This window comes from Ascaphus truei, chromosome 4 (assembly GCF_040206685.1).
Source record: "Ascaphus truei isolate aAscTru1 chromosome 4, aAscTru1.hap1, whole genome shotgun sequence".
NCBI classification, from domain to species: Eukaryota; Metazoa; Chordata; class Amphibia; order Anura; family Ascaphidae; genus Ascaphus; species Ascaphus truei.
Genome location: NC_134486.1, coordinates 411,518,276 through 411,532,046, shown reverse-complemented (window position 1 = coordinate 411,532,046; position 13,771 = coordinate 411,518,276). Strand labels below are relative to the sequence as shown.

The 13,771-nt window shown below is 42.1% G+C and overlaps 1 protein-coding gene across 4 annotated transcripts in view; it reads left to right on the top strand.

The window, feature by feature from the left end:
* The window catches only part of DNAH8 (dynein axonemal heavy chain 8), a 1,091,167-nt gene that overhangs the window by 713,886 nt on the left and 363,510 nt on the right, over nt 1-13,771 (top strand). For all 4 annotated transcript variants that reach the window (XM_075598772.1, XM_075598771.1, XM_075598773.1 and 1 more), the window contains 3 exons: nt 819-1,056; nt 1,576-1,718; nt 3,627-3,761. In XM_075598772.1, the coding sequence (XP_075454887.1) occupies nt 819-1,056; nt 1,576-1,718; nt 3,627-3,761 (516 nt within the window). The remainder of the gene's footprint in view (nt 1-818; nt 1,057-1,575; nt 1,719-3,626; nt 3,762-13,771) is intronic.

The window sequence follows — 13,771 nt, the reverse complement described above, 5'->3', positions numbered from 1 at the left end:
TAATCCCCACCTCAGCATTGCGTTCCTGTCCGCTTTGTGGCCATTATCCTTTCCACTTTCTCTCTCCTCCCCAGCATGTTTTCTCCTCTGTCCCCCCAGGATGTCTTTCTCTCTCTCCCCCAGCATATCTCTCTCTCTCTTCACCCCCCATCATGTCTTTCTGTCCCCTCTACATATCTCTCTCTCCCCCCAGCCATGTCTTTATTTTTTTACACTCTTTATATCATTATTTCTATCTGATATACCCTCATGTATTCATCTTATTAATTTCACCTCATGTCTATCTTTTCTCCCTCCCAAAGCCTCTCTTTCTTTCCCCAACTCAATTTTCTCACACATACTTTATTTCTATTCTTTAATACCCCTTCATACATATTTTTTTCACTGTTATGTATTTCTTTCTTCTCCTGTATTTTTTTCTTTGGTGCTTTTTTTTCTTCCTTTATAGATCTCTTCTTCACCTTTCATATCTGTTTCTCCCCCTGGTCTGTACCTTCCCTCACACTTCTCAGTTGATTGCTTCACCCTACTCGCCTCCCTGATGCTCCGCAAACTGAGTGCTCAGCAGAGAGGAAGGGATATCCCCATGTGCCTGCGTCCTGCATCTCAATGACTTGCAGGAAGGGGCCGGGCCCCTAAACCCACCTTGCCCAGGACAGCAGTACCGCTGTCTTTCCCTGTCGTCAGCCCTGATCAGCACATTATTTGAATCATATAATCTAATTATATAAGACACATAACATTTATTTGCATTTGCTGTTAGGAAACCTGTATATCTTAATTCAAATCTTAAACACATTTTTCTTTCTAAATTACAGTCTATTAATCTTTTGGAGGGTTCTATACCCACAAAAGAAGAAGGCGGTATTACAGGCCCAGGACATCTTCAGAGGTTATTCATATTTTGTTTGATGTGGAGCTTAGGTGCACTACTTGAACTAGAAAGCAGAGATAAATTGGAAGCTTATCTTAGAAGTCATGAAAGCAAGTTGGATTTACCAGAAGCAGGTCCAGGAATTCACCAACCAATGTTTGAATTTGGTGTCAATGAAAATGGTAAGAGGAAAAAAAATCAGTTCAACTTTTGGTTGGTTGGTTGATGTTTGCAATTCTGAATGGCAACAATTTTACAATGGCACCATCTGCCATTTCAATCAATAAAAACCTGATATCAGAATTCAGACTACAGCATATTATGGAGGTAAATAATGTAAATAATTAACAAAGCTAAGTGAAGTGTTGCCTGTTTTTTTTGTGCATTAAGTACAATACCTGAACATAAAATAAATATACAAACAAAAACAGAAAGGCCAGCGCATCATACAAAATGACACAACATGTTGTGCAATTCCTCTTATCTGCTCATGAAAAGGGGTCATTTAGTTAAACGCTTTGGCCAAAAGGTTATAAGCCTGCAGCCACGTCACGGCATGCCCAAATAAAATAAATATACTTTTCAAACAGGGAAAGTGTCTCAAAAGAAAAAAATAATTTTGGATTAATAAAACCAATGATGTTTTTAGCCAATATACACTCATATTATTACAGCTATTTATTTGTACATCTTTTTTCCAGGTGACTGGGAACACTGGAGTAAGAAGGTTCAACAATATTCTTATCCAACCGATTATGTTCCACAATATGCATCTATTTTAGTTCCAAATGTTGACAATGTTAGAACCCAGTTTCTAATAGAAACAATTGCAAAACAACATAAAGTAAGTTTTTAATTGATATTACTTGTATGAGAGAGAGAGAGAGAGAGAGAGAGAGAGGAGAGAGAGGAGAGAGAGAGAAAGAAGAGAGAGAAGAGAGAGATATTCCATGTGAAGGCCACTGCTAGGCATAGGTACTAGAAAAAGAAGACAGTCGCAGAATAGATGTGGTTTGATTTGTCTTTGATTAGCAAAGAAAAGAATCACAAGCTTTAGCCTGTCTAAATATTTTATGATATAAGTTTTAAGACTGTTATATTAATGTATACAATTTAGGATAGAATACAATATCTATAGAATATCTGGCAAATAACTTTTGGGGATTTTGTTTCAAGGGGGTAAGGGCATGTTTCATGTTGTTAACTAAGGCCCTGAAATGGAAGGAAAACTAACGTTTTATCAAATAGTTTGCATATGTTTTTGTCGACTCATAACATACACATAATTATCTTTAATCACCATGACATCCCCTTGTATAAGGCACACTGATTTAAAAGGGCAAAAGTGGAGCAATTCTGGGGCAAAAATAGTGTAAAACATACAGGACACCTACAAGTTCATATTGAACCCCCAAAATAGCCACAACATATATATAAGCGTATAAGTGTCACACAGGAGTGCTACTGAGCATGGCAATATATAGTTAAAACCAGAAACAGAACATGAAACACAGACAGAGCTCAGTGCACATCCAATGAAACCTATACACGGTACAGTGCCTAAATATATAGATATAGATATCTTTTGAATAAAATGGTCTTTTAGTTTAACTCTTTGGCCAAAGTGTTGTAAGCCCTTGAGCCCCTATACGGCAGACCACATCTCAAGGGTACCTAACAATAATATAAAATCTTAATAACCTGTGCATTACCAGGAAGAATGATTTATAATAAATCTGTCAAAATAAGTTGCATAGTTCTAAGTCTGATTGAAGCTCTTATTAACCTGTACATTACCAGGAAAAGCACTCTGTATTAGATTAGTCACAATCAATCTGCAAGCAAGCAATTTCCCCTGAGAGTGGGAGATGCAGTGGAGTGAGCTTTTAACCATTTAAAAGTGGGAGGGGTTGAGCTTCAAACTAGGGAGGAGGAGCCACCCTCCAATCAGCTAAGACCAGCTGAACAAGAATTGTAAAACATACAGGACACCTACAAATAACCACAACATATATAAGCGTATAAAAATAACCCAAAATAACCATAACATATATAAGCGTATAAGTGTCACAGAGGAGTACTACTGAGCATGGCAATATATAGTTAAAACCAGAGACAACATGAAACACAGACAGAGCTCAGTGCACAAAAATAGTGTACACGATGCATCAACCAAAAAAACCCTACTGATTTCAATGGTCTTTTTGCTTTGATACATATGGTGCAGTTATTTTGCCCCAGATTTGCTCTGCTTTTGCCATGATTCATACAGTATTGCTTGCGTGGTCAGTTTTGTGATGATTCTCAGATTTGTTTCTCCATTGCCCTAACGAGTAGCAGCTAGCTAGTCTTTGCAATGTTCCAAATACCTTTCATCAGTTTTATCCCACCTGCAGTATTTCTGAGACTATAACACATCTCCCACTCTAACTAACCATTTTCAGGTCTGGAAACCCTCTCTTTTTATATGGGTTCTCATCTGAAAGTGGACTTTATAGTCTGCCACATACTGTATACTCTTTTCTTTCATTGGAAATGTTGCAGAGAATTATTTCTCATAATACTACAATAGCTGCTGCAAGCACTTTTTTGTAAATGTAACTTTGATATGTGAATACTGTATGTGCAACTTGATGATCTCAGAACCTGCTTCTGCAACAATTATTTAGATTATTAGTTTACCATTATATACCCCATTGGCAACATTAGATTGCTACAATCAAAGTACAAGAAAGTTGTTTTTCCATTGCAGGCTGTTTTGCTAACTGGAGAGCAGGGAACTGCAAAGACCGTGATGATAAAAGCATATCTGAAAAAATTTGACGCTGAAACACATATTTCAAAATCATTAAATTTTTCTTCAGCAACAGAACCTATAATGTTTCAGGTAATTTAATTTATTTTCATATTTGAATAAATCCTAAAATATGAGGGGGATTTAGAAGTACGCTAAAATTCTTAATGTTTGTAACTTTAATTTCTATCGTTTGAAAGATCCACTTTTTTATGCTATACAGTACTATTAAGGGTTTTATGTCTTGCTGTTACATAATAAAGTAACATACTTACAATTAATGTGTGCATCAAATGGAATTGTTGTCTGAAAAATTAGTTCTTGTTTACTAATGGCATATCTATATCTATTTTTTTACGTAATAAAATCCTCTAGGTAATTTCCTTTAATCATTTAAATTCATCAGACCCATTTCAATGGGACTAAAGTATTATAACATACAGCTCAACCCCGTTATAGCGCGATCCGCTATAACGCGAATCCGCTTATAACGCGGTTTTAGCATGGACCCGAATTAAAAATTTTTTTTTTACATTTTTTAAAAAAAAATTTTGCACACACTGCACACACTGCACACACTGCACACACTGCACACACTGCACACACTGCACACTGCACACACTCTCACTGCACACACTCTCACTGCACACACTCTCACTGCACACTGCACACACTCTCACTGCACACTGCACACACTCACACTGCACACACTCTCACTGCACACACTCTCACTGCACACTGCACACACTCTCACTGCACACTCACACTGCACACACTCCCAGCACTCACTGCACACTGCTCACAGCACACAGCACACTCACAGCACACAGCACACTCTCACAGCACACAGCACACAGCACACTCTCACAGCACACAGCACACCACACTCAAACCACCCCTCCCACTTCCTACCTTTGGTGTCGGCTGCTGAGATCGGAGCGGAGCTGTCATCAGGAGGAGGGGGGGGTGTAGGTAGGAGGGGTGGATGCCGGTAGGGGGGGTGAGTGAAGAGCAGGCTGGGAGGGCCGTGGAGGGCGGGCGCGGAGGGCCGGTAGGTGTGGGGGCATCGGGGGGGGAGGAAGTGGATGCCGGTGGAGGGGCATGGAGGCCGTGGTGGGGGTGGGAGGTAAGGAGCAGGCTGCGGCTGGACTCGGAGGGCCGCTGCTGGGGGACGTGTAGGGCTTCCGGACACCTCTTCCTTCCTTCCTTCCTTCCCTCCTTCCTCCCTCCCTCCCTCCTGATCGGGCGCGCGGCGGCCATTTTTAAAAAAAATGAGCGCAACCCCGGTTCTAGCGCGGTCGGATCGGGTGGCCCCCGAGGACCGCGCTATAACGGGGTGGAGTTGTATTAAAATTTGGACACCTGTTTAGTACTTGATCAAACAGCAGTTGTTCGAATTTGTATCATATGAGTTATTTTGAAGGAAACTATTATGTATCAAAAATATTTTGCATTGTTGAATACATGAAGTAAAGATGTGTATCAGTTAACACAAAAGCAATATATACTCTCTGCTAGCACATACATTAGCAACCACATAACTTAACACAGACCCAGGATGCATACAACATCAGGCAAAGATTCCCAATGCTACGTCCAATATGACAAAAAAATATATAGTTAAATTCTGAACTGTTTGTCTTCTCATAAGTAAGTGTCAGTTAGTTAAACTCTTTGGCCAAAGCGTTATAAGCCGGCAGCCCCTTCAAGACATGGCCTCTTCCCAAACACTATATGTAAAATTTCTCATTTATCTCTGTAGTGGAGGGAGAAATGACTCAGGATGATCCTGTTGGAGGATAGATAGACATGCAGCCTCTCTGATTCCTGTTCTTTATCACAGTCCCACTTCTACTGTATGTAGAATTGATTCCAGGTTTTCTTCATGACAATTTGACACAGTGATGTCACAGAAAAGGAGCTTCCAGAAGAAATCAATCTTTTCTCAAGTCTCACTTAAAAAAAGAAAAACAGATACTTGTAGATGTGAGATTTGGTTAAAAAAAGATAGCAATTACCCAAATGAGACCCCTTAAACATGTCACTGGAGACTTCCAGGAGGCGTGCCTTCAAGATGGCTGTTCATCATTGTCACGGTAGCTTACAGGGTTATAATATACGCCAAATAACTGGGTTGAATTGAATACGACTGTGATATAATAAAGAGATTTTATTCCTTAAAAGAAAGGTGGACACACAATGTTGGACAAATAACAAACGGAATATATACACTTACGTAGGGAAGGGACAATGAAATAACCAGGATTCAGGTTAGGAGTTCATCAGGCATCAGGTATCATTCAGGTAAAATCACGAAGAACACTGGGCATAGAGCTTACAATCGTTTATATGTGATTTGGGCTCTATTCCTAACATTGGGACTCAGGTATTAGATGACAATTACCTGGGTCCAATTACCTTTTGCCAGCTAACATGGGAAGCAATCTGGTACCTGCCGCCAGGTAGCTGGCACATGCGCACAATCCCTCAATCAGGATCCCATTTCCCTAACCCCACTCTAAAGAGTTGGCGTCTACAAGTCTGCCAGATGGGGATCTGGGCCAGGGAATCCTGACTGGAGGTGTGAATTATGGCACTTCACGTGAAAGGCCATGTCCCTCTTCATCTCCACCCTGTATACACAATCTGGGGGGTTGAGCCTTTAATCAGTGGTCTTTCTGTAGACACACTGTCGCCCCCTGACCATTAACATTCCTTAAGGGCCAGTAACTTTTGCGGGCTTTACTGTAGGCATAAAATATAGCGAACTTACAATATTTTATATACATCAAAATTTTCCATTCGGCTGGGCCGAGTGGGCTAAAACTTGCCATGCCCTCATGCCGGAGGGGACTCTCCACGGTGGCCAATTTTCAGCTCGCTGCGACCCACCAAACCGGAGATACAATATTGGATTTTAAAACCACATGTTGCACAGATTGCATTTCTCTGCCATTCGAGTCAATGGCAGAAACACAATTTAGACAGGTAACCATACTCCGTTCGGTTGATCGGAGAGGGCTGGAAATTGCCATGCAATCATGCTGGAGCTGTGGCTGCATGGTGGCCAAATCCCAGCCCTCTAGTTCTTACCGATCCGGAGATAATGGCTTCATGTTTTTACACTTTCGCACTTGAGGTTTTAAAACCTAGCGACACTTTCTCGTGGCCATTGCCCGTCGGACCTGGTTGGGGTCAAGTAAGGGGGTTCCCATGAGCTAGGGGCAAGAAGAATTGGACCGCTAGCTGCCCCAGAACCAAAGTTATGATTTTAATATGTATGAACTTGGCCGTGACCAAGTTCCCACGGTAATTTAACGATCAAAGCTCGTTCTTTTTTTTTTTTTTTTTTTTTACTTAAATTTTTATTAAACATTTTTTTTTTCATACAAAAGAAAAATTAACAAAACATATAACATATAAAAGGGGGGATAGGGGAGGGGGGGATAGGGGAGGGGGGGAAGGGATAGCATTTGTAAAAATATAGCATTGTACACAACAATTTAACTGTCACATATATCACTCTGTTCCAAGTATTCTAATCTATGTATGGGGATATACCTGCATGGCGAAACCAAGGAGCCCAAATCTCAGAGAATTGTGAGGTCGAGCCATTCAGATAGGCTGAGAGTTTTTCCATATAAACTATATGCCAGATTTTATTGTTTATTTGGTTTAAGGATGGGGGGGGCAGGTTGTTTCCAATTTTTGGCAATTGTACACCGTGTAGCATTTAACATTTGGGTTAGTACTCTAGCTTTTTTTCGGGGAATATTGGCTATTGGCTTGCCTAACAATATATATACTGGGTCATGTGGGACAGTGATTTCTAGGATCTTGTGTATTAAGGTGAACACCTCTGTCCAAGTTTGTTGAATTTTGGGACATGACCAGAATATATGCAGAATATCCCCAACTTCGCCACAACCACGCCAGCATAGTGGGGAGACCCCTGGGAGAAAAGAGTGCAGTTTGGCAGGAGTCATGTACCATCTGTATATTAACTTGTAAATATTCTCTTTTATTACAACGCACGATGAATTTTTGGAGGCAGCTTCCCAGATGTCTTTCCAAGTATCGAGATCTATACAGACATTAAGATCTTTTCCCCAGGATACCATATAGTTATCGGGGGTTTGGTTGCTCTTGATAGAGGATAAACTTTGATATACTCTGGAGGTAATGCCCTTCATATGGGGCTGGTGTAGACACCAGTCTTCAAATAAAGTCAAAGCCTGGGGTTGACCTGATTTGTAGACTGATTGGATATAATGCCTAACCTGGAGAAATCTGAAAAAGTCGGCCGTGGGGATGTCATAATTCGTTTGTAAAGAAGCGAATGGGGGGACTTTCCCTTGAGTGAGAATATCCTTGACTCTCGTGAGTCCTTTTTGAACCCAGGTATGGGAGAGCGGGTTTTCTGTGTAAAAAGGAAGGGAGGGGTCAGAGAATAGGGGTTGCATGAGGGAAGGGGAACCAGTTAGTTGAAACTTGGATTTGAGGGAGTCCCAGAGATTACAGGCAAAGGATATCACCGGGTTCTTGAGACTCTCGGGTGGTCTAGACTTTTTGTTGAGCCAGAGAAGATTTTTTATTTTGCATGGGGAACAGATCAAATCCTCTATCTCGACCCACCTCCTTTCGGTTGGGTTTGAATGCCAGCTAACAAGTTGCCCTAATTGAGCTGCTCTATAGTAGTTTTGTAAGTTCGGAAGAGCTAAGCCTCCTTCTAATTTGGACTTATAAAGAATATCTTTGCGGACTCTAGGTCGCCTGTTTTGCCAGACAAATTTCAAAATTTTCTTCTGAATATTGTTTAGATCTTTCTGACAGATTTTAACCGGGAGAGTTTGGAAGAGGTAGAGGAGTCGAGGTAAAATGTTCATTTTAATAGTGGTTATTCTCCCAAACCAGGATATTATATATGGGTTCCAATTGGCTAAGTCCTTGACTATCTGCTCAAAAAAGGATTTAAAATTTGCGTTGTATAGGGTCGAATAATGTTTTGTTAGTTGAACCCCTAGATATTTAATATGGTTCGCATTCCATTTAAAGTCAAAATTTAGTTGGAGTAATTTTACTAATTCTTTAGGGAGGTTTAAACTAATGGCCATGGATTTGGAATGGTTAATTTTATAACCTGAAAGTGAGCCGAATTCTGATAATACATGGAAAAGGTTAGGGAGGGATGTGAGGGGTTTTGAAAGTGTCAATAGAATATCGTCCGCAAAAAGAGCTATTTTGAATTCTTCCTGGCCAACAGAAATACCCGCAATATTGGGGTTCATCCTTATCTGGCATGCTAATGGTTCTATGGCTAAGGCAAACAATAAAGGTGAGAGCGGACAACCCTGCCTGGTTCCATTTAACATTGGAAAGGGGTCAGACAGAGAGCTGTTCGTCCTTACAGTGGCCGTTGGTGTGGAGTATAGTGTGTTTATACTATTTAAAATTTTGGCTGTGAATCCCATCTGCGAAAGCGTAGCTGACATAAACTGCCAATCTAATCGATCGAACGCTTTTTCAGCGTCTAAAGAAAGTAATAGAGAAGGGCACTTCGTGAGATTTGCTACGTGTATTAGATTCACTGTCCTCCTTGTGTTATCAAGGGCTTGTCTGCCCAGGACAAACCCCACCTGGTCCGGATGAACCAATTTAGGGAGGATACGATTTAATCTGTTGGCCAGAATCTTTGCGTATAGTTTTAAATCTGTATTTAATAGCGAAATAGGTCTGTAGCTAGAGCACAGCAGGGGATCTTTCCCCTCTTTGGGGATTACCACTATGGTAGCTTGAAGCATGTCTCTAGGAGGGGGAGCGCCTAGTGTCATCTCATTGAAGACTTTGGTAAGAAATGGGAGGAGAGTTGTGGAATATTTCTTGTAATAAAGATTAGAGAATCCATCCGGACCAGGGGCCTTCCCAATTTTCAGGGATTTTATTGCTTCCATAATTTCCAGGGGCTCTATAGTTTTTTCAAGGTTTGTGATGTCGTTTGGGTCTAGAGTAGGGAGTCGGCATTTTGCTAGATAATTTCGAATTTTTTTTGCTCTTTTCTCTTTAGCCGAGTCTCCCACTGGGCCTGGTAGATTGTAAAGGGATGTGTAGTAATCCCTAAATGCATCACTTATGATTTTGGGGTTGTGAGATACTGAGCCATTTTTAGTGTAGATGTTGTGAATTTTAGCCTTAGCTTGTTTTTGCTTTAATTTGCGTGCCAACATTCTATCTGCTTTATTACTTTTTTCATAGTACTTCTGTTGAGTCCATCTTATAGCTCTTTCTGCGTTTGACACTAACAAAAGGTTTAGTTCGCCCCTCACTGAGATTATCTGCCTGTAATTTTTCCGAGATGGATTTGACTTGTGGGTAGATTCTAGTTCTGATAATTTTTGTGTTAGTGTTTCAATTTGTTTTGTTTTTTCTTTTTTTTTCTGAGAAGCCAGGGCAATCAGTTTGCCTCTTATCACTGATTTGTGGGCCTCCCAAAGGGTAAAAGAGGAAACCTCTGGGGTATTGTTTAATTCAAAGTATTGGGCCAGTTCTTTTTCTATTAGTTGGAGATTTTGTGGGTTCAGTAGTAGGGATTCATTCAAGGACCACGACCTTGTTTTATTTTTGGACGTGAGGCCAGCCAATTTGGTTATAAGCGTAGAGTGGTCTGACCAAGCAGAGGGGGCAATTACTGCTGAGGAAATATTATTGCTAATTTGTTGGTCTATTAGGATATAGTCAATTCGAGAATAGCTATTATGGGGGTGAGAGAAAAAGGAGAAATCCTTTACACTGCTATTGACTAATCTCCAGGAGTCTACCAACAATAGATCCTTGGTCATAGATACAAGTCCCCGAGTGGAGGGGGCTATTTTTTGTGGCGGGGGGGGGACTGGGAGATTTATCTAGATTTGGGTCCATAATTGCGTTTAGATCTCCTGCTAATATTAGAAGGCCTTTCTGGACAGAGAGAATTAAATTTGTTAGTTCCTGGAAAAAGGATTCTTGATTTTCATTGGGGGCATAAGTGTTGACTATTGTTATATCAGTGGAGTCCAGTGACCCTGTGATAATTAGAATTCTCCCAGCGAGATCATTTTTAATTTTGTCTACTTTGAAGTTTAAATTTTTATGGAAAAGTGTTGCTACGTCATTTTTTTTCGTGGGAGCTGATGAGTGGTAGATTAGGGGGTAGTCATTGCTGAACAGCAGCGACTGATCCTCTTTTTTCAAATGAGTTTCTTGTAGCAAGATTATATCTCCTGCCAGTCTTTTGGCTTCCGAGAGAGCAATACGTCTCTTTCGGGGGGTGTTTAAGCCCTTGGTGTTTTGGGATATTATATTAATCGGCATGGTGGTGGTTCAAGGTTCTATAATACAAATGAACAGAGTGATAACTTACATACAGCCGAAGAGTTGGTACATCCGTCTTTGGAAACAATCTGGTATGGAAACATATACAACGAAAGATATACATATTATTACATGGTAGTGGCAAATGCTTGCAAAACTTGGAAGAGGGGAGGGATAGAGAGGGAGGGGAGGGGTAAACCGAGGACCCCGGCTTCCAAACATTGTTTGGGGGGACCAGCCATGGTAGGACCCGTGGTGCAAGTCTCTCGCACTCACAGGTTAAATGAACGTGAGGGGGGCGGGCAGTGGCCCAGCGGCACGCCGCCGCAGTGCTCCTTTGTTTAGGAGCTAAACTTTCGAAAAGGGAAAACAAAATCACCCCATAGAGTACGGGGTGGGTTGTGTGTGTGATCTTACACATCAGGGAAATAAAAGCAAGAATGGGGGGCATTAAACGTTATAACTGTTTACAGCAACATGTCTTTTCTCAATTTTAAAAGCACTGAGTAGGGTTGACTGGCAACTATAGTTTGGCAGACTCTGCATTCGTATTTTACAGGGGGAGAGGGATAAATAACATGGAAAAATTACCTAAAATGTAACCTTTAATATTTTAACCTGTAATAGAGAATTGGTAGCTGAACTTTTGGAGACCAATTCTATTATAGACAACATATAAACTTATATTACAAATACAATTTTGTCTAGAAAACAGTTCCAAACAAACATTGTATGTCAGTCCTTTTAAGTGTTCGGGTTAGTTCAAACTGATTGTCCAACTTTGAATGATTCGAACTTGTAGGTAACTTGGGAGAATAGTTTCACAATGAACAAGGAAATAACCTAGATTTTAGGACTTGTCGTGGTCATTGTGGCTTGACCGAGTTGGTCGATGTGTTCCAGGTACCTCAAATGTTGGTTAGTTTTTAGGTGGGTTACTGGAGTGGGCCACGTCTCGGTGAGTACCTTAAGTCCAGACCACGTTGTGGCTTGTCTGCCATCTTAAATGGGTGTTAAGTAAGTATCCAGCTCTAGTTCTTCAAGTGGGTTGGGTGTTTGTTCGCCCAGAGGTTGGTGTTTTCACCCATGCCTGGCGTTGTGCCTTAGGTGAATGACGAGGCTTTTGAGAGGCCTCCGGATCCTCTGGTTCGAGTAAGCCCAATGATCGTAGTTTTTCCTCACCTTCTTCAGGTGAGAGTAGGATGTACATCGTCTCTTGATGGGTGGACAAAATTTTGCACGGGAAACCCCAGCGATAGCGGATTTTATTGTTCCGCAGTGAGTTGGTGATCTGCGTGAACATTCTCCGTTTATTCAGCGTGGTTTGAGCCAAGTCCGGGAAGATGAGGAGTGGAACATTATCCTGCTCAATCTTTGGGGTGGTTCTAGCGGCTCTCAGTATTTCTTCTTTAATACGGAAATAGTGTAAGCGAGTGATCACATCTCGTGGCTTTGCTGGGTCTAGGCCTTTCGGTCTAGGAAGCCTATGGGCTCTGTCCATCTGAAGTTTTTCATCCGATGTTTCGGGTAACAGGGACATGAAAAGCCGAGTGAGATATGCGTCCAGTTGGGCGTTGTCCACTTCTTCCGGGATACATCTGATCCGCAGGTTATTGCGTCTTGACCGGTTCTCCGTATCTTCCAGTTTATCGAAAATCGTTTTGACTTGAGTTTTTAATTCCTCGATATCTTGCGCTTGGGACTCCTGTGCAAGGGCGGTGTTATCCACCTTCTCCTCCTAGTCCACAATGCGGTCTCCTATGGACGCAATCTCCTCTCTGATGCTGCGGCGGAAGCTCTGCATCTCAGAGTGGAAAGAGCTTTTTAGTTCTTGTATAAACACCATCATTTCTTTGCGGGTAAGTGGAGCGTCCGACTCTTCTCCCGAGTCTAGATCTGAGTCTGCGTCTCCGCCTGCGGTAGACACTTCTTGATCTTTGGTATTTTGTTTTTTAAAGAAAAGGGATGCCTCACGCCGGGCCGCCGTTTTTTTTTGTTTAGTGGGTGGCATGTTTGTTGTTTTTACTTAGTAAGTTTTTGGCTTTGAATAGAGCTGAGTATATTTAGGTGATGTTAAAAAAAAACAAAATTAAGTTGGAATAAGCCCCCTCATTCCAATGGGGTCCTGATCACACACACATTGGTAGCAGTGCCATGATTGCTTTTTATTGAGCCTTTGTTCTTTGGCACCAGTGGGAGGTTTATAGAAGATGTTGGGGCTCACAATGAGGGTAAGTTGTAGGGGAGGGAGAGTGAGTGGTTTTCATTAGCACTTTCAGGTGTATTGAGTGCTGTGGGTGGACCAAGATGGCCGCCAGTCACCTCTCAGCACTGTTTGTGCAGGCTGGGTGGACCAAGATGGCCGCCGGCCACCTCCCAGCACTGTTTGTGCAGGCTGGGTGGACCAAGATGGCCGCCGGCTGCCTCCCAGCAGGGCTGCACCGAATGGTGAGTCTCTTTCCCTTTGATTACCCCCCCTCCCAAGGATCTCACAGGGCCCCGGAGCCACACCGGAAGGTACCTGCTCCGGTCAAGCTCACCTCCGGTCAGCAGCCGTCAGATCACAGGCGCGTGGGGATGGTTGTGTGAGGAAGTGGGGGCAGCGACCCCCCCCCCTGTCTGCTGCAGCAGCGCACCTCTGGCCTGCAAGGTAAGGCGCGTGGTGGTCGGGAGAGGGCTATGGTAAGTCCCTGCCTTTTGATTGCGGGGTTCCCCCCTACCTCCTTCTCCTTTGTGGGGCTCTGAGATCGGTGGTT